Consider the following 25268-nt stretch of genomic DNA (forward strand, 5'->3'; position numbering starts at 1 on the left):
ACATGTGTCTTTCATTACAATTTTATTTTAAACATATATGTCTATTGCTATGTGAGGAAGATTTTGCAGAGACAATAGGAATTGCAAGCTTATCTTCCCATGCTTGGTGTGAGTCCTCTTGGGAGCATATATGGTACATCTTGTGTCTCCAGCAACTATTTCTTTGCTGGACATAGTGCAATAATTCAATAAAAATTGAGAGATAAGTGATTAGATGAATGAATGATTTGTTACTCAAACTTTCACTTTATTTTTTCCTCTGTTTATTATAATTGAAAAAAGAGTGCTGTGTCTGATCATGTGATGAACCCAGAAAGTGGTTTATTGGCTTTTAGAATTATGCCAGAATATGTCAAAATCTATAGGAGAATTGCAGAATCTAAAGGATATAGATTAAGATGGCAGTTTTAAAATTAGATATGAGACCACTGAGAAAGGAACAATTAAAATCAAAGCAGATTTATTAGCACAAGAGAAAACAGAAAATTTAAAAATATGACCTTTAGAGTTATGATAGAAAACATTTAACAACCTCAAATCATCTAGGAACAAAGGTGAAATAAAGGCCTTCAAAGATAAAGAGCTCATCACCAAAAGACCTACCATAAAGGAAATTCTAAATGATGGGCTTCAGTAAGAAGGAAAATGATGACAAAAGGCTAGTATAAGCCAGAAATGAATAAATTAAACAGTAAACATACATATTGGTTTTGTTGTTCAGTCATGAAGTCATGTCCAGCTCTTTGTGACCCCATGGACTGCACCATGCCAAGCTTCCTTGTCCTTCACTATTTCCTGGAGCTTGCTCAAACTCATGTCCAATGAGTCAGTGATGCCATACAACCATCTCATCCTCTGTCATCCACTTCTCCTCCCACCTTAAATCTTTCCCAGCATCAGGGTCTTTTCAAATGAGTCAGTTCTTCACATCAGGTGGCCAGAGTATTGGAGTTTCAGCTTCAGCATCAGTCCTTCCAATGAATATTCGAGACTGATTTCCTTTAGGATGGACTGGTTGGATCTCCTTGCAGTCCAAGGGACTCTCAAGAGATTAACAGTGTATTAATATAGTATATCTTAAACTAACATTTCTCAAAATATGTGATGTAGAGCTAGTCTTAATACCTGTATTCTTGTCTAATCACCATAAGGTTGTATGGTCAAATCAATTTGGAAAATGTAGCATATATTTCCTGTCTCTGGAATTTAACGAAGCACATAAGCATAATTAAATGCTTGGGATACCTACAGAAAAGTAATCTACTTAATTGTATTTAATTTAGTGCTTTCCAAATTTATTTGATCCTGGTGGTAGATATAGATGTGCATACTTAGATCTTCCTTCAAGAGAGAACCTGCTACAAGAGTTCCTCCAGCTGCTGTGGGATCCACTGTTCTTCCGGAGCCCCTAGGAGTAGAACCAGGCCTCTCTTGACAGGTGCAGAACCTGTTTGGGGCTCTCATTTATCTGGCCAGGAAGTGAAGTGAAGTGTAGTCAAGTCGCTCAGTCATGTCCAACTCTTTGCGACCCCGTGGATTATAGCCCACCAGGCTCCTCCGTCCATGGGATTCTCCAGGCAAGAATAATGGAGTGGGTTGCCATTTCCTGCTCCAGGGGATATTCCCGAACCAGGGATCGAACCCAGGTCTCCCACATTGCAGCCAGACGCTTTAACCTCTGAGCCACTGTTGCTGCTGCTGCTGCTGCTGCTAAGTCACTTCAGTCGTGTCCGACTCTGTGTGACCCCATAGACAGAAGCCCACCAGGCTCCCCCGTCCCTGGGACTAAGGAAGCCCTATCTGGCTAGGAGACTCACAATTGTGCTGCCATCCAAGGCATTTTCAACACCACTGCATTTCTCCACCTCTCTCTTTTCACAGGAATCAGATTTCACTGTGGTCTGAAATCTCTCCTTGTCTGCTTGATCCCTTTCCTTGCACAGGTTTTACCTGCACAGGTTTTCCTTCCTTCATTACCTTTACTTTCAATGTCATTTTGCAATCTACTCCCCAGAAGACTCAAACTTACAAGATCATAAGACATTTTGTTCTTGAACCATAGCAACAAATGTTCCTTGGAAATAAGGATCCATGAAAAAGTTTTTGGGAACTGCTGTTTTAAGCCAAACTCTTGCTGCCAGGAAATTATACAAAAACTTTTGTTTTAACCCCCTCATACTTTTGTAGTAGGAAAATATTTTAAAATTATATATGTATATCCTTTTCTCCTCTTTATCCTTTATTTTTTTGCTTTTAGAATAAGGGGTATGAAAAAATAATCCTCAGTGAAAAAGTAAATCAATTCGATATTTTCATTAGGTAATTTTGCCATTCTGAGTGTAGTTTTATTTCAATGAAGCATGAATTCAAAGCAAGAGGTATAAGAAAGAAAAAGTGTAAATATGTTTTGTTCTGTTTTTATTAATTTTTAAATATTACAGAGTTGCATATCTAAACCAAAATAAATAATTCATTATAAAATTCTTATTCAAACATGAAAAAATCAAAAAAGTAGATATAGTTTATTGAGCAATGTAAAATATTCTACTCCTTGAAAATCTGTAATGAGAAACATTTTTGAGAGCCTTATTCTTCTTAGATTTAAAGAAAATTTTAAATGATTTAATAAGTAGGCAACTATTGGAGAAAATAGCTACAATAAACTAATAAAACTAAAGTCTGACTTTGAATCCGATACTTAGAGATGTCCTCCTGGGTGTCATCATAAATAATTTTTCCAAAGTGAGCAACTGAAAAGTCAACAATATATAAACTATCTTACTACATGACTCATTCATCCATTGAAATAGGCTTACCAAATTCTTAGATGGCAGATACCTGTGCAGATGGTGTCTGCAGCCATGAAATTAAAGATGCTTGCTCCTTGAAAGAAAAGTTATGACCAACCTAGACAGCATATTAAAAAGCAGAGACATTACTTTGCCAACAAAGGTCCATCCAGTCAAAGCTATGGTTTTTCCAGTAGTCATGTATGGATTGAGAGTTGGACTATAAAGAAAGCTGAGCACAGAAGAATTGATGCTTTTGAACTGCAGATGCTGATTGCAGCCATGAAATTAAAAGACGCTTACTCCTTGGAAGGAAAGTTATGACCAACCTTGATAGTATATTAAAAAGCAGAGACATTACTTTGCCAACCAAGGCCCGTCTAGTCAAGGCTATGGTTTTTCCCGTGGTCATGTATGGATATGAGAGTTGGACTGTGAAGAAAGCTGATCACCGAAGAATTGATGCTTTTGAACTGTGGTGTTGGAGAAGACTCTTGAGAGTCTCTTGCACTGCAAGGAGATCCAACCAGTCCATTCTAAAGGAGATCAATCCTGGGTGTTCATTGGAAGGACTGATGCTGAAGCTGAAACTGCAATACTTTGGCCACCTCATGCGATGAGTTGACTCACTGGAAAAGACTCTGATGCTGGGAAAGGTTGGGGGCGGGAGGAGAAGGGGACGACAGAGAATGAGATGGCTGGATGGCATCACCGACTCTGTGGACATGAGTTTGAGTGAACTCCAGGAGTTGGTGATGGACAGGGAGGCCTGGCGTGCTGTGATTCATGGGGTCACAGAGAGTCGGACATGACTGAGCGACTGAACTGAACTGAACTGTTGGAGAAGACTCTTGAGAGTCCCTTGGACTGCAAGGAGATCCAACCAGTCCATCTTAAAGGAAGTCAGTCCTGAATATTCATTGGAAGGACTGATTTTGAAGCTGAAACTCCAATACTTTGGCCACCTGATGCAAAGAGCTGACTCATTTGAAAAGATGCTGGGAAAGACTGAAGGCAGGAGGAGAAGGGGACGAGAGGATGAGATGGTTGGATGTCATCACCAACTCAATGGACATGAGTTTGAGTAAACTCCAGGAATTGGTGATGGACAGGGAGGGCTGGCATGCTGCAGTCCATGGGGTTGCAAAGAGTCGGACACGACTGAGCGACTGAACTTAACTGAACTGAACTATGCTAGGTATTATAGATTTATGTTAGAATAAGCCTCAAATTCTGAAACTTGCAAAAAATAAATTAACTTGGAATTCATTTCCAAGTACCTATCATGACTAAAACATATTTGGTTTCAAAATTACTATTTTATTTTTACTCAGAGTAATTAATTCTTTGGGGTATATTCAAATCAAGAAGACTAAATTCATTGTTTTAATGAGTTAAAGTTTAAATGAACCTCTCTTCCTAAGATATTCATATTGGCTACTTTTGAAAATGCCTTTATCTTAATGGTTTAAAATGTCCTTCCTCAATTTTCTTGTAATGGAGACCGAGTTAACAGCCTATTATTATGCACTCCTTACTGGACTGTTAGTAGCTTTACAGTCTTTCAAAGAATACACCTGCTGCTCATAAAAAACATTTATGTTGCTACAGAATTTGGCTGTGTTTTAAAATCATTTATTTACAATGACCTTGTAGAATCCACACTGATCTAATATTTTCAGAGGAAAATAAATAAGAATAGATATCTGCCCATTTATTTGAGATTATCACTGGAAAATTTAAAAATTTCATTGTCATTCAAGTTCTAATATAGGAAAAGTTGGTTTTCTTTAATGTTTCTAACTCTCTTTGTGGTCACTATTTGAGTTTGTTTAGCTGTTTTACCTTGAAACTTTGTCTCAATTTATGTATGTTGAAAAAGATAAGTTTACGTTCATATATATTATATATATATATTTATGTGTGTGTGTCATTGAAGCTAAGTCTCTCCAGTCATGTCCAACTTTTTGCGACCCTATGGACTTAGTCCACCAGGCTCCTCTGTGTATGGCATTCTCCAGGCAAGCATCCTGGAGTTGCCATTTTCTTCTACAGGGTATCTTCCCAACCCAGGAATTGAACCTGTGCCTCTTCATCTCCTGCATTAGCTGGCAGTTTCTTTATCACTAGCGCCACCTGGGATACACACACACACACACACACACACACACACACAAAGCTAATGACTTAAATACTATTATGCTGCTGATGCTGCTAAGTCACTTCAGTCGTGTCCGACTCTGTGTGATCCCATAGACAGAAGCCCACCAGGCTCCCCCTTCCCTGGGATTCTCCAGGCAAGAACATTGGGGTGGGTTGCCATTTCCTTCTCCAATGTGTGAAAGTGAAAGTGAAGTCGCTCAGTCGTGTCCGACCCTTAGCGACCCCATGGACTGCAGCCTACCAGGCTCCTCCATCCATGGGATTTTCCAGGCAAGAGTACTGGAGTGGCTTGCCATTGCCTTCTCTGAAATACTATTATAAATATCATTATTTCCACAAAATGATTGAAAATGTGAGTGAGGATATTAGAGTTAACTTAGATACTCCTTATGCCTTTAGTAATAGGAAATTGTTAAGTCTATAATTAGAAAATGTTAAGCTTTAGGTTGCAAAGAGTCAGACTGGACTGAAGTGACTTAGCACAACCTTTAGCTGAGGAAGTATTCTGCAGTCCTTCATGGTTGAATGCAATATTAATTGTTTTTGGCTAAGTTTCACTTAGCAAAGGCAAATTGTTCCCAGAACCTATGTTTCATCCTTCTATGTAACACAAGGACATTTAAAGAAGGCAATCCATGCATTCATTATTTCCATATGTCCCTTGATTCTTGTGATTTTGGGGAGTAAATCACAGCAGGTAGATGGATGAAATCTTTCTAGTTTGCTCAGATATGTATAACTATTAGGAGTGCTGCTACCAACAACCTCGTGGTAATTTTCTTAATATTTAGTGAATTATGCATCATAACATTTTTACCTTAGTATATTTAACAGCTACATCTTTTTAAAAGACCACCATATAGTTCTTCTGAAGACTTAGTTCAGTTGTTGGTTAGTACAGTGGCTAAGGTTTTTTATTGCTCTCTTCTATCTGTAACATGGCAAATAGGTGTGACCGACACATAGTGCCTTATAGCTCCTGAAACATGCCACATTAAGGATTATTACAAATCACTATTTTTAATCTCAAAGTAGTGCTATTGTACCAGTGAGAGCTACATTAACAACTAGTCAGCTGATCATGCCCACAGATGCAAGTAACTGACTTGAGGCCCAAGTAACTAACTCTAAAGGAGGATCTGTCATCTGAACTGCTAATCTCATAAGGCATCTGACTCCTGGGCATTAAGCTGATTTATCCTACTAACTCTATTGACATGGAACTAAAAGAGGAAAGTTTCTGTAGTTCTAAGTGATCTACTAAATAACCAATACAGTTCCCATCAATAAACTCAGAATATAATTGATTATTAAAAATTTGTCTTACTGTGACAGATGTTTCCGCCAACTACATATACATCTATTTAATAATATCAATAGCAAAATAACCATTCTGTCGTGTATTTTAAGAGGGTGTTTGCAGTTCAGGACATACTTTTATATGCATTCTTAGTTGATTCATCACAGCAATATTGTGAGGTGAATGAAGCTGAGGTTTTTATGTTTATTTTTTATCTGAATGTGCTGTGGATCAGTAATATTATGACATATTTACATTCACCGGTCTGTGAGTCACACAAGGACAGTACTCCAAAGACAGAATCTCCAAATTTCAGCTCAAAATAATCAGATAATTAGATGTTAAAGTTGATTAAGTTTTATGTGTTAAAAGAGAATCTTCAAAATAACGTCACCCAATCTAGTGACAAAAAAATAGAATCCCATATTAGATTGAGAATTCTGTATTTGATTGAGATCTATAAGATACAGGTTAATGGTCAATCTGCTTGTTCCAGGTACCTATTACTGCATAACACACTACCCCAAAAATGTAGTGGCTTAAAAATAACAGTAAGTATAGCATCTCATGAATCTATGGACCGTATAATTTGAACAGGACACAGCAGGAGCTGCTCCACAATTTCTGGGACCTCAGCTGGGATGATAGAAAATAGGTTAGAGGCTGGAACCCCTGAAGAAAGGCCATGCTTAGGGTCTCATCATCATCCCCTCTCCCACCACCTCCCTCTGTCCTCCCCCACCTCACCAACTCTCTCTCCAGGGCTCCCCCAAGTGGCTATTCTGGAATTCTCCACAGCTTGACAGTCCCAGGCTAGTCATACTTCTTAGATTGCAATGCAGAGCTCCAAGCCAAAAGTGAAAATTGCCAGTTTTCTTAGAGACTGGGCAAGTAACTGAAATTGCTCACTCCTACACTATTTTATTGGTCAAATCAGTCACAGGCTAGATAAGATGCAAGGAGTGATGGGCAAAAATCTGACTTTTCAATGAGAGGAGTGTAAAAGAATTTGCCACCATCTTTGATTTGCTGTGCTACTTTATTTTATACCTGGCATGCTGTGATTCATGAGGTCGCAAAGAGTCGAACACGACTGAGCAACTGAACTGAACTGAATATTACATGCTTTGTTTCTAGTTTGTACTGTTAAAAATAAATATTTTTTCAGTATGGGCAAAGCAATTTATTAATGCTGAATGTGTATGAAATTCTAGACGTTTAAAACTATTTTAATAATTGCATATGGAGATATTATAGGGTTAAAAAAACACAACTAGTTAATTTAGAACTTCCCTAGTTAATTTATAAAAGTAAAGCAAAAAGAAAGAAAAACATAAAACTATCACAAAAAAGTCTTTCAATTTTTTGAATCTGGACTATACATTGGGTTGTGCCAATGTGGTCACTGCAAATAAAACAGAATTATAGGATCAGATTATCCACTCTTGAAAGTAAGGCAATTTATGCAGGTGCAATGAAAAAGAATCCATTATTAGTACCACCAACCCAAGTACCAACTGATGAATACTTAAAATGGGCAATATTTGTGACCATGACCAAAGAACAAAGACTTCTTCAATTGATCCAGATTATATTTTAATTTACCCTAAATTTAATTTATTGATTCATCATAGACAATTTCCTCTGATTTGATTTCAAAACTAGTTTATATGTGGAGTAAATAAATTATATGTATCCATTGTTTGATAATGAGGCAGCTTAAAATAATATTTCTGGAAAATGAGCTTGCTTTGCCTTGAATTCCTTTTCTTGCCTTTAACACCATCTGTGGTTATCGCCACATTATATCAGTATGTTTCTTTGGATTCAAACACCACCACTGGAACTAAAAGAACCATGTGTGTGCTGTGCGCTTGTGTATGTGTGATCTGTGGGAAGCTACGAATTACTGCAATCCGTTTATTAACATTATATTAATAATTTTCTGTCGTTAGTGACAATCATGGGATATTACTGTTTCCAGTCACAATATCTTGATAAACCTATACTTTGTTGTGTTTGAGTATAAACCTTGAAGCATTCATTTGATACACATCTTAATATTACTGGTCCTCTAAGGAAATGTAAAGACGATGACTGCCTTAGATCACTAACTGGAACTATTGAGTTATTTAGAGCATAATGGGATGGTTTTCAAGTCACAATGATATCACTTACAAAGAAGGTTTAAAATCTCTCTTTGAGGGAGGGGGACTAAGTTCCTTGAAACCTAAATTATGCTTTGTAGCTTTGTGCATTGATCTTAACAGACATCTTTGTTTCAGTTTTGAACAAAACAAATATATCTGTCATCAGATCACAATTAAGACCCATCAACAAATATAACAAAAAAATTAAAGTCTCATTATAGCAACAACGTACATTTAAATGGAAAGATAAAAATGAAAAATAAATCTTTTCAAAATGAAAAATAAATAGGAAAGTGTTTTCTTCCTATTCCAGGTGAGACTAAGGCATTCTCGTGCTTGTACATTTAAATGAATTTCTGCCTCCTTCTCAGTTCAAGAAGCAGCTCTTATGTCACCATGTTATGCAGCTGCTTTGGACAAATGTTGACTTTACATGATACTCAGAGAAGACACTTTTCCATGGAGACTTTTCCACAGAGCATTTTTTTTTCTTTGTATTCTACTGGAAATTTCACTCTAGTGGAATTTTATCTTCTTTTTTATTCTTATGTATAATTTTTACCTGCCTTGTTATTCACTTTAACTCTGTCAGAAGAACTAGCAATCAAGTGATAGTTTTGGAGTCCTGTCACCAGTGTTTACTGTCCAGTTCTTTCATTTTCAAAGACTAGTTCTCTACTAGTCTTTGTACTTCTTATCTATCACATAATCCAGTTAACACTATTATTAAAAAAAATTAACTATGTATATTCTGTGTACTCTATATTTTTCTTCTCTAAAACCATGTTATTGTATCTAGCTTTATTGTTTTAATCCACATTCCACAACTAGGAAGAATTAATCAAAGCAGCATGAATATGTTGCTTTTCTCATTCTGTGTCACTCCATGCAGCCTTGTTCTTCCAATAGTTTAACTTTGAAAACATTCAGCTTGACATTTGGAATACTGTTTATATTTGAAGAAGTCAACATATGTGTAGTAATGCTTCCAAAGACTCTTACTGTGGTTTTTTTCTTCTCAGTGGCATTTATTGAAACTTATCTTAAATTTATGATAAAATTGCTTCATAATGAACTTTTATATAGCTACCTTAGTATCACTGATATTACTGATAACTACTAATATCAGCAGATATTTGAAAATTTTTCTAAAATATGTCTAAACTAAACATAATTGTCAAATATTCTTATAGTGGGTATAATTTCCTTTCAATTTCCCACCTTTTAGATAAAATTATTTTATCCATCCTCAATGCTTCAGTAAATATGAATTTTTAAAAATGTTTTGTTCTGCATATATATTCCCTCCTTTTTCTATGTATGTTATTAATATTATCACCAAATTTAGTCATACTTTTAAAATTCTTATAAATTACTCAAGCCTTAAGAAAGAATGATAAATTTCAAGTGTTGTCTATGATGTACTTTTAAGAAAATCATGGTATCAAGCTTTAAACATTGAATTTCTAACTTTATACTTAAAAGCCATTATATTTATAGAGTAATAGAGCACAGAATCACCTGGAGAAGGAACTGGCAACCTACTCCAGCATTCTTGCCTGGAGATTCCCATGGACAGAGGAACCTGGTTGACTACAGTCTGTCTGTGGAGTCGCAAAGGGTTGGATATGATTGAGCAATTAACACACACACAACAGAGCACAGAGGAAAAACTATATCCCATCCGTACAAGGGTAGGTTACATGAATACAGATGGGAAAGTTAAAACTGAAGAAATATTAATATATACATAAGTATAAAAATATATTTCAGCACAAATCTCAGGTTTTCAAGCATATTGTTTTGCAAAATATTTTTTGATGAGTAAAATATCATTTCTTCTCCACAAAGTTATGAAGAAAACAAGTCAGCTATACTGACGTATTATTGTGTTTTGGTTATGGAAGTACCATAAGCCAGTAAAACAACTTTTTCTCATCTCTCATTTGAAATATCATTTATTTATGCAAATGAATTTTAAATTGCTGTTGGGCTGCTGTCTATGGGGTCACACAGAGTCGGACTGACGTGACTTAGCAGCAGCAGCAGCAACAATATGTATAATTTAAAATCTATACATATAGAGCAATTAATTCATCAATTTACGTGTTCAATATATTTGGCCAATGTATTATGAAAGCTTACAATATACTAGAAATATTATATTTTAAGCAATAAGAATATAGTGGTTAACAGGCAATAAAACACATGAAATTTTTAAAAAGACCTCTCAAAAAACTGGAAATAGAACTGCCATATGATCCAGCAATCGCACTCCTGGGCATACACACGGAGGAAACCAGAATTGAAAGAGACACGTGTACTCCAATGTTCATTGCAGCACTGTTTATAATAGCCAGGACATGGAAGCAACCTAGATGTCCATCTGCAGACGAATGGATAAGAAAGCTTTGGTACATATACACAATGGAGTATTATTCAGCCATTATAAAGAATACATATGAATCAGTTCTAATGAGGTGGATGAAACTGGAGCCTATTATACAGAGTGAAGTAAGCCAGAAAGAAAAACACCAATACAGTATACTAACACATATATATGGAATTTAGAAAGATGCAAATGAGAACCCTGTATACGAGACAACAAAAGAGACACAGATGTATAGAATAGTCTTTGGGACTCTATGGGAGAGGGTGAGGGTGGGATGATTTGGGAGAATGGCATTGAAACATGTATGTTGTCATATGTGAAACGAATCACTAGTTCAGGGTCAATGCATGTTATAGGATGCTCGGGGCTGGCATGCGGGGATGACCCAGAGGGAGGATAAAGGGAGGAGGGAGGTGGGAGAGGGGTTCAGGAGGGGGAACTTATGTAAACCCGGGGCAAATTCATATCAATGTATGGCAAAACCAACCAATATAATATTGTAAAATAATTTGCCTCAAATAAAAAATAAATTAATTACCTAAAAAAAAAATAAAAATAAAAACTGAAAAAATAAAATAAAAAAAAAATAAAAAGACCTCTCACAGCATCTGCAGAATTACTTCAAGGCATAAGCCTATCATTACCCTATTTTAAATGAGCTACCTATTTATAATAGTTCCTAAAAGAAAGAAATACTGCTAAACACATCTGCTGAACCTGTAAAAGGGTTTATATTACACAGTATAATATATATAAATATATAAATTTATTTATAAATATATAAAATATATAAATATTTTAATATATTTTTTTCTTACAATAAGCTTAACCCTTTGAGATGGTATAATCATCTCAGTTCTCATAGACTAACTACAATTAGGACTCCATTGGTCTCATTCTAGCACCACTATTTTGTAAAGGTCACATTGTAATAAATTAGCCATTTTTCCCTAAAAGTAAATTTAAACACTATTTCAAACAATTAATTATCTGCTTATAAGTTAACTGTTTTCTGAAAATCAACTTGAATGCTTAATTCGGGTGTACTTTGCTACTATCTCTACTATTGCTCAACATTTAACGTTCAAGGAATGCATTTTAATTTTCATTTTAGGTGAACATTAGATGGAATATAAGAAAAAAGTCATGAATGGTTTTAAAAGTGATTTATAGTTATCTCCTATTTTGGATTACTGGAGTAATCAAGAGTTGATTATAGTAAATTATAGCTGTGGTATACTAAATGATACTTCTCTGAAAGTGCAGTCAGAAAGTAGTTGTATACTTAAAATATCTACTTCTATATTTTTTTACTCACACTTAATTTGTAATTTTGTCATAGCAGTTGCCAATTTTTACTTAAAAATTAAAAAAGAAATACACCTTACCCACTAACTTAATTCACCTTACCAACTAGCTTGTTGTTTGTTGTTTTTTTTTTTTCAAAAGGATTTGACAGATTTTATTGTAATGAGACATAGTTAGGAAGAAATGGTTTAAAAGATGTCATCAATCTTTTATTTAACTAAGCACTTGCCCTTCATTTTGAAGGAAATGATAGTTTCAAATTGGAACCTCCTTCTCAAGAAGTGGTATGAGAACATAATATTGATTTAACATATAATCGTCAACAAAAATAAAGTTTACACAATTCACCAGGAAATAAATGCGCATGGAATTTATCAAGTTAAATGATAAATAATTCTCCATGGGTTACAAGTATTATCAGTAAGAACAAGACAATATGATGAAAAGTCGAATAAACCAGTTGTTTAGTTACCTTAATTAAAAAAAAAAAAAAACCTCACAAATAAAACATAACTTCCCAAACAAACCCTTTCAATGATCATGACACAATAGATTGTATTCTAATTTCAAAAAAAAAAAAAAGTTAGACAATCACATAATATCAAGTCTTCAACACAGTGGATTCCATTCTAAGGGAAAAAAATATATAGGAAACAAGTAGTCCTTAAATTTTTTCGTTATCCATATTATGTTTTAGAAAATTAAAGTTTTGCTTCCAAAAATATGTTTCCATGTGGTTGTGGTGTTGTTGACTGGTGCTATTAGGGACAGAAGCACCAAAGACATGAGAAATGTAACCACTGAAGTATCATTTTTTCATAAAAACTAAAAATTTCCTTAAAGGTCTGGAGTAAAGTCTTCTGCTAGGTGTGTTAGTGCTATAAAGTCATTTTAAATTAAATGTGGAATACAAGCTACAAAAAGTATGAGTTCTTTCAATATAAAAAGTTGTGTAGCTCAAGTTGTGGGCTCCTTTGCTATACATAAGCAGTCTCAATAAAATATTTGCTTAAGTAAGAAAATAGAATTTGTCTGATTACATGTAGCATCCATTCCAGTTGAGTGTCTTGCTTATCCCTGCCAGAGCTTCTGAAGAACATTAGAATCAATATTCCTTGCCTTCAAAGAGAATCCATAATTCACAGCACAAAACAGTTCTAGAGTCTTAGTCCTAAGGAGAAACAAAAATTAAATATATGTATATATATATACTTTTTTTTTTTTTAAGTGCCAGATGTAGTCATTGTCTGGACATTCAAAACTCTTATCCACATCTTCAAGAAAGATGCCAACAGTTGATTCAATCCCCTTTCTTTGCAACTTCCACTGGCTGGTTGATGCTTTACTTTAACTATGACGACCCTAATAAAACTTCCAACAGAATCACAGTTCCAAAAGCATTATGTACATACTTCACATCTCCGTTGCCTGTAAAATCACATGAAAAAGCTGCAGCTGAAGATCTCTTAACTCTTCTAGCTAATTTTCAAGTCCTGTTATCAAAAACTTCCTCCTGAGAGGCAGAACTGCTACTATGGATGTGGATTTTTAGTTTTTCCTTCAAGTTGAGATTTCTCACAAAGCTGCAACAAAGAGCCATTGCTATCCCTGGGCCTAATGACATTCACTTTCCACTGAAGGTTGAAAGAAGGAGACAGAGATCCAAGAGTGGAAGAGAGAGCTGGCCCAGAGCTGCTAGACAGTGCTGTTCTGTTCTTCCCTTCTGATGCCTACACAATGGTCATTACATTCAACTTTCCCTTGACTGTGTTCAACACAAAAGACAATTCAAATCTAACAGGCTCTCCTAAATGTCTTTACCCACTTTACCTTACTCCGCTTTTCCACAAGCAAAAGAAAACAAACACAAAGCTGAAATTATTAAAGAAGGAAACTGAATTAACATTTTCAACAGGAAGACGGATGTTTCTCCAAAGTCCTGGACCAGAGCTGAGTGTGGTTCATCTTTAATAGTCAAAGTGATAGGACATGTCTGGGGATTCCTGTGAAAACAGGGAACATAGCCTACTCCCTTGTAATTAAATGAATTCATCTTGTGGTGCTATGAAGGTCTAGGCTTTTAAAACTTATGGCCTCGACTTCCTAAGTTTGAAAAAAAAAATGTAAGAATACAAGGAAATCCTTCAAGTTTTGATGCCTTGATTTAAAGATCTCCAGGCAGGATGCCTGAGGATGGCCATGGCTGTATTACTTAAATATGGATCATTCAAATATGATCCTACGCTAACACAGGTAAAAACTGGGTCACCCCAATTTGCGCTTCCACATTGGAGCACAATTCTAGTAGTCCAGTTCCCAGTGACATGTGACCAGAGCTGCAGCATATGTTAAATGATGGGTAGATATTCCTTTCCGGATATCAATCAGTAGATATGCATTGATATTAAACACTATCTATGCATCCAACACTCCTTTGCTTTTTTATTTTATTTTGTTTTTTAAAGGAACTGATACACGTTTTTGAGGCTATTGCCGCCTACTTAAGGGTATATACTGATACAATGAAATAACAAGAGAAAGGAATCAGATAGTATAAAATTACTCTGTCATTCTTTGAATCATTTCTTGAAAATTATTCAACAAAAGAAAAAAAAAAGTTTAATTTCCCCATGCCACCCCATGATCTGTTTGAAAATTGAGAATATTATCTTCAACACTCCTTTGCTTTTTTATTTTATTTTGTTCTTTGAAGGAACTGATACACGTTTTTGAGGTTATTGTTGCCTGCTTAGGGGTATATATTGATGCACTGAAATAACGAGAGAAAGGAACCAGATAGTATAAAATTATTCTGTCATTCTTTGAATCATTTCTTGAAAATTATTCAACAAAAGAAAAAAAAAGTTTAATTTCCCCATGCCACCCTGTGATCTGTTTGAAAATTGAGAATATTATCTTAAATAATATATTTTAAAGAGTGAAGTGAAGTGAAAGTTGCAGTGTCATGTTCGACTCTTTGTGACCCCATGGACTACAGCCTACCAGGCTCCTCTATCCGTGGAATTCTCCAGGCAAGAATACGGAGTGCATTGCCATGTCCTTCTCCAGGAGATCTTCCCAACTCAAGGATCAAATCCCCTCATTACAGGCTGATTCTCTACTGTCTGAGCCACCGAAGAGTAATAGACTTAAATTATAAACTATTTTAAAATGAATGATATTAAGATACATATATATCCAAACTTTGTATATGACCCATGCAGAAAAAGATGAGAAAGAGGAGATGAATAAGTGTAAAATAAAAAATTAATGAAACTGAATCAAGAAAAGTGTATTTAATTTATAAAATCAAAATCCAGTGTTTTTGAAGACTGATAAAGTAAGCAAGCTTCACAGGAAGGAGGAAAATGATATTTATAAAAGAGATTTTCAATGATAAGTCAAGCCTAATTTTAAATTTAGATCTATAAATGTAATGGATAATTTTCTGTTGATTAATAAAAATGAATAGGAAGAATATCTGAATATAGGATAAAATAATTTTAAACATAGCCAAATATCTGTCCCTGAAATGATCTATCTCAATTGAGGTTTCAAGGAACAGATAATTACCATGTTATATCAATTATTCTAGAACATTAAAAAATGAAAAAGTTTCATAATATATTCTCTTAAATATAACCTAACTCAAATAGTATAACCAAATATTGATAATAAAAAGGAAAAAATAAAAAAATCTCTAGGCCAAGATCATTTAAAGAGAGGTGTAAAAATTCTGTTTGAAATATTTTCAAAATGAATCAAAGACTGCAATAAAAATTTTAGAATTATATTATAACCAGATGTTAACAAGTAGGGATTATCTTAGGAATGTAAAGATAGTTATTCATAAGTATATACTGCATTAAGGTGAAAACTTTTGCAAATACAGAGAAATTGTTTTATAACTTTTAATACTCATTTCACATTTTAAAAGCATAATACAAAATTATAGTGTAAGAAAAAAAGAAACATTCTCACCTAGATACCTATTAAAAATATAAATCAAGCATAATTGTATTTAACAGTTATGCATTAACAACTAATCCATTCAAGAAAAAAGAAAATCAGGCTGATGCTTTTACTGCTGCTATGTGGTATTCTACAAAAGATCTCTGCATTGCAATAAGACAAGATAAATAAGGGACTTGCTTTTTTATACAGCAAGCACTTATAGATTTACTCATATTGGTCTTGCATATTTCCTGTCATAAACTATAAGGTTTTTGTTGCTATGGTAAATGGAATATTTTAAAATACAATTTTACTGGGCATTGCTAGTGTAAGAAAGTAACTGATAATTGTATGTTGGCTAACTAATTGACTTATTAGTTCTAAATATTTTCAGTTAATCTTCTATGGATTTCTAGGTAGACAGTCATAATTAGCAGATAGAAAATAATGGCTTATTACAGCTCAGTCATTAGGAGAGTCATTTCCACATATTAGAAAGAAATATTGTTTTTAAAGTTTAGTAAGACAATTAACTTACACTTTAGGAAAAGCCTGTGTACCATATGGTTTGCCTAGAGTAGAATAAGATTCTCTCTCTAAAGAGCTCTTAAAAAAGAAATAGATTAATACTTCTTTGTAATGAATCAAATAAACTGATACAAGAATGGAAATGGATGACTTTTTGGAATTATAAGCTCTTTTATAATTATGTCTATCTTACAGACACAATATAACTTCAGTTCCTGGACTCACACAGCTCATTCTGATGCTCTCTTTTACAAATCCTGCAATTGGAGTGCACTGGGAGTTGGTGACTCTCAAAGAACATTAAAAGATCTCATTCTAATTAAATTCAAAAACAAACTGAAGAACCAAGCACAATGCCCATGTATTAATTTTAGGGAAGCTGTCCTTTCCAGAAAACATGAAAAATCTTAAGAAATCTTTCAGCCAGGGTACGATAAGTACCTACCCTCATGTAGGATTCATTCTTGTAATAATGACCTTTAAAAGCCACCAAATTCAGTATCCCTCTTCTTTAGAAAATAATTACTGACAGAATCTAGTACACAAGCTTTCCTTTAACTGGAGGTCATCTGAAATAACTTCATTTAATTCAAGTAAAATATTTTCAGATTTGTTTATACCATTGTTTAGACAACAAGATTCTTTGATAACCTTTCAAACTTTATGTTTCTAGGCTATGCAGTTCTTGCTTTGTCAGGAAAAATATTCTGCTGCAGATCATTTTCTAAATGTGGTTTTGATTTGTTCAGTTTTGAGAAGATTATTGTGAAGACATTTCAACAGTCTTCTATCATGAATTTGTTGATGGATTGTGTGTGTGTGAGAGAGAGAAAAAGACAGAGAGACAAAGATGAGGAGTGAAAAAGACAGACACAAAAATGAAAAGAGACAAGCGACAAAAAATAATTAAGCTAGGGGTCCCCAACCCTCAAGCCAAGAACTGCTGCTGGTCACTGACCTGCAGGAGGTGAGCAGTGAGTTAGCAAGCAAAGCTTCATATGCATTTGCAGCCATCTCCGTCACTCACATTACTGCCTGAAGATCAGCAGTGGCATTAGATTATTAGACTATTAGATTGTCATAAGAGCACAGATTCTACTATGAATTGCTCATGTGAGGGATCTAGGTTGCGCACTCCATCCCCTACACCTAAATCCAAAGAAAAATCATCCTCCATGAAACCAGTTCCAGGAGCCAAAGATGTTGGAGACCACTGACTTAGAGGACCCCTAAGAGAGAATGGAATTGTAGCATGTATATTATCATAAGTGACCAGTCCAGGTTCGACGCATAAATTTTCCTCTGTTCAAAAAAAAAAAGGACCCCTAGCAGAGCTATTAATATCCACTTTTTTTTTTTTGTATTTTCTTAGGAAGCTATCGCTTCAGTCTTCTATCCAGCAGAACAGGAACTTTACCATTGGCTTAATTAGGACATTGATATTAAAAAATAATGATTGTGGTAGTAGAATGCAAATTTTTAATAGTACTTTTCCCTATTCCTGATGACTTAAACTTGGCATGACTTGAAACGATAAAGAAAAATCCAACAGTGCTTTAATCTGTCCTCTGAGTGCTGTTCTGTGTATAAAACCATGCAGGGTACCATCATGCATCAAAAATTCTCGAAGAATCTCCTGGACGTTATTCCCAGCCCCAAGTAGGAATAATATTCTTTGAAATACTGGGTGAATTATTAATATAAGCCCCTTGGAATTTCATAGAATCTGTCCATATGACATAATATCAAAATAGAAAAAGAAAATAAAGCAGAATGATTAGATGTGTTAACCTAAATAGAAAATAACTTTATCTTTGATATTACTATGTGAAATTTTCAATGTTGAGAATTCTTGCTGCCACTGAGGAACTTTTATTTAAAAGTATTCTAATGTCATAAAATCATTCCTATCTGGTTCAGAGTTCAGTTCAGTTCAGTCACTCAGTCGTGTCCGACTCTTTGAGACCCTATGGACTGTAGTACGCCAGGCCTCCCTGTCCATCACCAATTCCAGGAGTTTACTCAAACTCGTGTCCTGCTTCACAGTCCGTCTTAAATTTAAAGTTATTTCTAGTGATTAGATAATAAATTTAGCATAAATTTGGCTAAAAGTCTAATTTATAAGCATCTTTATGCTACATGTATCTGCTTAACTTGGGGACAGTGCAAAATCACAACTTTAACAGAAGCCGCTGACTAGTTATGTGACTTGCTTTAGTAAGTGACTTATTCTTTCTGGACCTGTTCCATCATATGCTAAGTGAGACCAAAAATATTACTAGTTCTTCTTGCCATAAGATTAGTATGAGTATTACATAAAGAATGTGTGTGAAAATACCTTGAAAATTGTAAAGCATTGCAGAAATCATGGTTGTTACCTTATGACTTCTGGTACATATGTAGATCTTTAGGTCTGTAGCAAAATCTCTACAACATAACTTTAACCACATGTATAATCAAATTAGTTTAAAATTTAGGAAAACAAATCTTTTAGAAGTCCGTTCAGACCCAAAGACTTTGTGTGTGTGAGTGTATGAGTGTGTGTGTGTAATCAGCCAAAGACTTTAAGAGAAAGCAAACCAGTTAAAAAGTGACCACTTTATGGGCCTATTGAATCTACTTCCATAAGTGGGACTGGGAAACCCAAGAGAGTAAGATGAGGCATGATGAGAATCAGTCACAGCAGAGGAGAGCAGGCTTATATTTCTGACATAAAAATTACAGAATATAATTGATTAGGTAGAACTTTGATAATTATGTAAGCCAAATCTACTATAGTGCCCTAGAACCTTACCCTAGTAAGCATTCAATAAATGTCAGTGGAATCAATGAATTTTCTGTATTAGCAACGGAATCTCCTGGAGGTGACTTACCAAGGTACATAATAGAAGCAGAACCCAAATTGAGCCCAGGACAGGAGAATTCCAACCCAGAATTATTTACATGCAGCCTTCTGTTGATACAGATCACATTACCTTTGGTTACAAAAAGATAAAGCCATAGTGACTAGACACGTGAGCCTATTTTCTTTTCACTAAATTAGGTTTCAAATTGAATGCTAAGAGGGTCCAGACTCTAGTAAGAACATCCCTGTTAGTGACTATGAAAAGTTGACTTGTATATGGATAAAGCTTAGAGCATGTTAGGTAAATGAAAGATTCAATGTGACAATAAGATTAGACTCCCAGGAAAACTAGATTCTCAGAAGCTGGAAAGGGGCAATCTTGAGTCTAAGCTGCAGGATCTGCCCTTGAGAAGAGGACCTTAAATAAATGTCTACATCTCTAGAGAATAATAGATGTGTATTCTACAGTAAATGCCCTAGTTCTGGACTTTGTTTTTAGTATATGTGAATAACAATATATAAACTAGAAATTGTATACACAGTTATTTTAGGAAATGATATACGTATCATTACATTAAGTGCATTGCTACTAAATGTTTTGTCCCACAACTGATAGTCATGCTCATCCAAGGGAAAATAGTGCAAAAACTGTTTCATGTTCAGCCAATAAGCATTAGTACACAAGACTGCCAGCATTATCTTACCACAGTCCAGTGTCTTTGAAACCCATGGGGTTATGCCTTTGGAGCTTCATTTAATGTCATTTATTCACTGCCTGACAACCTGTTTTGATACTTAAAAGTGTGCAAATAATAACCTTGGTTTGGACATAAAGACTAAAAAATAGTATATTTATGGAAAATACTAAATGCTTAGAACTGGTTAATAATATATCATGAAAACTAACTAAGTACAGTAGTGCAATACTTAGAAATTTGTAGACTTGCACTGTATTTGAAAAGATATACTGACAATTAGTGAGTTAAGCATGAAATTCAAGAAGTTAGAAGACAACATATTTAATACAAAGAAAAAAGAAAGAAAATAATTTATATTAAGGTAGGATATTAAATGAAATAGAAAGCAAAGAATGATAGAGAGATAAAGCCAAAAGTTGGTTCAAGCCTCTGGAAAGCTTGATCAAGACAGTGAGTACTAAAATTGAATAATATTAAGAATGAGAAGACTTTACTATGGATTTAGCAAGGATGAAGAGCTTGTAAGATAGTATTATGAACACTGGAATATATAACCTAGCAAAGTTGAAGACATAAGTATCATACAAATAGCAATTCCATATTGTACAAACTCTAGAAAAGCTCTCATACATCCCCTATTCAGGCATGTTCAGAACTAAGCCCTCCTGGATCTGTGGCAAAGCACCGTCTCCACCTGCTCACAGCTGCTTTGAACTGGAGTTGCTGTGTCACAGAAAGGGAATTAAAGCACAATTACTCTGGGACAGTAGTACCCTATGCTTGTCATGGACAAGTGCTAACTTGGTTTCCCAAGATCTTGGAAACACCAGGAGGAGAGAGGGCTACGACTTGGCATGCTCAGAGGAGGCAAGATGTGGGGCAGGGCAGCAGCCCTGTGACGCTGTGATTCAGGCAGAGGATCCATGTGAGCGTACTTCCTACTTATTGAGGATGTATGTATCCCTTTTATTCCAGAGGATCCATGTGGTCATACTTCCTACTTATTGAGGATGTATGTATCCCTTTTATTCCAGGGATGTAGTTATAGACATACTTCTGTGTAACTGTAGATATGCTAAAACCTATTTGCAAAAGGAGTCCTTTGCTCCTGGTAACTTTACTGAGTAACAAATTACTATTAAGTTATGTTTTTATGGGGGCTTCCCTCATAGCTCAGTTGGTAAAGAATCCAAGTGCAGTGCAGGAGACCCTGGTTTGATTCCTGGGTTGGGAAGATCCCCTGGAGAAGGGAATGGCTACTCACTCCAGTATTCTGGCCTGGAGAATTCCATGGACTATATGGGGTCGCAAAGAGTCGGACACAACTGAGCGACCTTTTGTATTATTATGGGACCATTCTAAGTAAATTTTTCAATCGGTATCTGTATCCTCTCTCCCTAAGGATAAGATTACATTCCTTTTTCAGAGATTTAAAATTCTCTCAATCATAATTACTTATTGTGAAATGCTACTCAGAATACACCGTAACTCTTATGTTGCAGAAAATTCCTTGAAAGGTGAAATATTCTCCTCTTCTATTTAAGAATGAACAGTCATCCAAAAGTTTTTCCAAACTTCTACCAGAAACAGAATCTTCTCTTCCAGTAGCGCATGCTCAGTTGCTCAGTCATGCCCGACTCTACCACCCCGTGGACTGTAGCCCACGAGGCTCCTCTGTCCTTGGATTTCCCAGGCAAGAATACTGGAGTGGGTTGCCATTTCCTGCTTCAGGAGATCTTCCTCACCCAGGGACTGAACCCACATCTCTTGCATCTCCTGCATTTGCAGGTGGATTCTTTACCATTGTGCCACCGGGAAAACATTTTTCTCCACAGTATGGGTGTTAAGCCCCATAATTATTAAGATCTTGATCTTAGAAAGCTTCTTCTTTAAGGCTTTAGCATATAATTACTGACATTCATGATTTTATAGACTTTATTTTCTTGAATTTTTAGCAGGCAGATATTTATTTACTTTCTAATCTAGAAGTGACCTAGGGATAAATATAAATTACCATTTATCCATTTTGTCTTTTTACTTAAAGTGTTGCTATTGTTAACTCATTTATCTTTGTACTTTGTGTTTAATAAACAGTTCTATTTGGAGTTAGATGACAAATGTCGTTCCTCAGCTAGACAGAGAGTAACCATGTAGCATGCAAAGTTCTGACAAATATGGCCGTAAATTTTAAAAATGACTTTTAAGATAAGGAATTTTTTCAAAAGTAGCATTAGGGAAATTATTTTCATAGTTACAAATCTTGTAGCATCACTGGCCAGTAAATTCAGTTTGATACATTCTGTATGTAGATTTTTATAACTTTGTTTGTTAATCTGGAAGGTCTCCTGGACAACAGATGTTTTCAGGCGAAGGCTAAATGGGATCTTGATGGAATATCAAGACAGATCGAATACAAGCATCAAATGAGTGATTTAATTAATGATCTTGAAAGTTATTTCTATCTCTGAGAATCTCTAGATATATTACAATGAGAACAGTAGAGAATTAATTCAAGGACCTGGTGGCCTAATTTAACCTATGAATTTAGAAGAGTTGTTCATGTGTTTTTTTTCAACTCCCGTATTAGAACACCATAAAATAATTGAACAGTAACAGTATACAAAAATAGAATTGAGTTTAATGTGTTCCCAGTGCCAGCATATCATGGACAGTCTCTTAAAGGCACAAGTACATTGTTCTGAGGTTGTGGACAAGACAGACCACGTAAGAGACCCTGAGTGACTAGGGCATTCAGTTAGTTGGGGTTCCTCTTAGTGAGGAGCGATAGTTAGCTGCAGGTGACCAGGAGCCAAGCCTCCAGTCCTGCCTGATTTCTCAGGTGTGCTGTCTTTTGTACTGTTTTCTGTCTTTGATGCTCCCTCGTGGACAGACTGTGTAAAATCTGCCTCACAATCATTATGTATCTTGTACATCTTTACAAAATAAACTGTGGTATTTTTTCAGAAGAGTCAATTCTCCCTCAAAAGAAAATTTTCATCGTTTTATGTCTTAAGTTGCATTAATTCAGTGTTACTACTGGGGAATCACTGAGTTTCAGAACAGTGCAATTGATTTGGGATAAAAGATTTCAAACTTTAAAAAACAATTAATTTATTTTTCCTTTTACCCACAGGTCTACCCACGGATAGCGCCGGCATTTTGGCACTACCTGCGGGTAGAAGTGAGTAGCGGGTACTTGAATTCTCCCACCCTTGCTCCTTGCACTCTGCTAGTGTGGTCTGACCTAATGTGGCCATTTGTTTAAGATGCAGTTGCCATTCTGTGTACACGTGCTCTCACGTCACCACCATTCCTTAGAGTTGGGTCAGAAATCCAAATCGCCAAAGATACAAATGCAGTTTATATAAGATAACCATCATTCTCAATAAATTTCCAAATCAAGACCATATCATATGCATCATAACTGATAAACAACTAAATGGAAAATTATGCAAAACCATGCTTGTACCACTTTTTAATCAATATTTTTGATAGAGCATAATTCCTCAGCTTAATTTTGTAGTGTCTCCAGGTATAAGTAGAATAACTGCTTCATTCCCTTTCTCTTCTTTTCTTTGTCCCCAGGAGCATGAGCAACTCACCTATTCCTCCACGAGGTCCAAGGCCCCCAGTGTCATCATCACAGGTCTCAAGCCAGCCACCAAGTACATTTTTCATATCCGAGTGAGGACTGCAACAGGATACAGTGGCTACAGTCAGAAGTTTGAATTTGAAACAGGAGATGAAAGTAAGTTTCATACAAAAGTGTAAAGTAAGTTGTGAATTTTAAGTGTGGTTTCAGTCTGTCCTGGTAGCTGAAAATCTAATGTCCCAAATTTTGAATAGTCTCATTAAGCAGAATTCTATTCATGTAAATACTCATCATCATTTCAGTTAATGTGTTGGGGCTATCGTTAAATATTTCCATGAAATACCTTGCTCTATCACAATTGTAATGTAGCCCAAATATGTCTCTTTATGCAGAATTCATCACTCAAATCATAACATAGTGAGTCTCAATGGATGGTGTTTGCCTAACTGTTCGCCAGTCTCGGCATCATAACATGATACTAATGAATACTTGTAAGAGAGTAAAGCCATGAGCAAATGATTTTAGCAGTTAGTTCAAAATTCTGCAGCTTTGGTTTGTTCAATTCAGTTCAGTTCAGTCACTCAGTCATGTCTGACTCTTTGCAACCCCATGGACCGCAGATGCCAGGCCTCCCTGTCCATCACCAATTCCTTTATATTAGATCAATAAAAACAGTGGTCAAGTGACAAACTCCACTGAAATGCACTTAAGTTTAAATATAGGTGCATGAGCTTGATTAGAAACTCAAATTCATAGCCTCAACATATTAAAAACCAAAATGAGAGATAAGGAGAGTAAGGTGTTCCAAAGTCATGTAACATGGCATTAAATGTTATGTTCATTTTAAACCCAGCTCCACTATTGATTTTTTAAATTATTTTAGAAATCCATCACATTGCTATCTTTATAAGGATGATATACATGGTTTTTGCTATGTACTTCAATGGAAAAATATCTATTTAATTACAATAAAAACATGTTTCTATCATTGTTAAAATATGCATATTTGTATAAGAATTCAATAATAGCAAACATTATAAAAATTCTTATATAAGAATTATAAAAATTCTATAATGATATTAATAGCTACCATTTGTTGAGCCTCTCATAGGTGCCAAAAATGTTGTGCAGTATTTTACATGTGTTATCTTATTTAAACATTTCAACATCCAATAAGACCAGTATTGTTTTCCTAACTTTACTTATGAGAAAGTCAGAAGCCTAGAGAAATTGAGAAGTTTGCCCAGATTCACATGGCTGGTAAGAAAACTAGGCTAGAATTAGAAGCTGAAGGATATCTTCTTCCAAGGCCTGTACTCTTAACTACTCCAGCATCCTGACAAGTCCTTTTGTTTGATTATAAAATGCTAATGGTAAGACCACTAATTAGATCACAGTTCCCCCAGTTTATCACTCCCAAAAAGTAAGTACTTTACGCAAATTATCTTTTTACTTTCTGACAAGATTATAACTCATTTTAGAAACTAAAGTAGCTTTATCCAAATCTGATAATCAATAAGTGGAGGTGCAGGATTAAACCCTTAGATGC

General features: G+C 35.2%; 1 protein-coding gene across 3 annotated transcripts in view; it reads left to right on the forward strand.

Moving 5' to 3' along the window:
* EPHA6 (EPH receptor A6) overlaps positions 1-25268 on the forward strand; it is a 1038562-nt gene that overhangs the window by 658173 nt on the left and 355121 nt on the right. For 2 of the 3 annotated variants that reach the window (XM_088836271.1, XM_088836272.1), the window contains exons 7-8: positions 23261-23308; positions 23713-23875. In XM_088836271.1, coding sequence (XP_088692397.1) covers positions 23261-23308; positions 23713-23875 — 211 coding nt within the window. The remainder of the gene's footprint in view (positions 1-23260; positions 23309-23712; positions 23876-25268) is intronic. The other variant, XM_055397929.2, reaches the window with a different exon arrangement.

This window comes from Moschus berezovskii, chromosome 1 (assembly GCF_049115385.1).
Source record: "Moschus berezovskii isolate FMDL1 chromosome 1, NW_MosBer_1.0, whole genome shotgun sequence".
Taxonomy (NCBI): Eukaryota; Metazoa; Chordata; class Mammalia; order Artiodactyla; family Moschidae; genus Moschus; species Moschus berezovskii.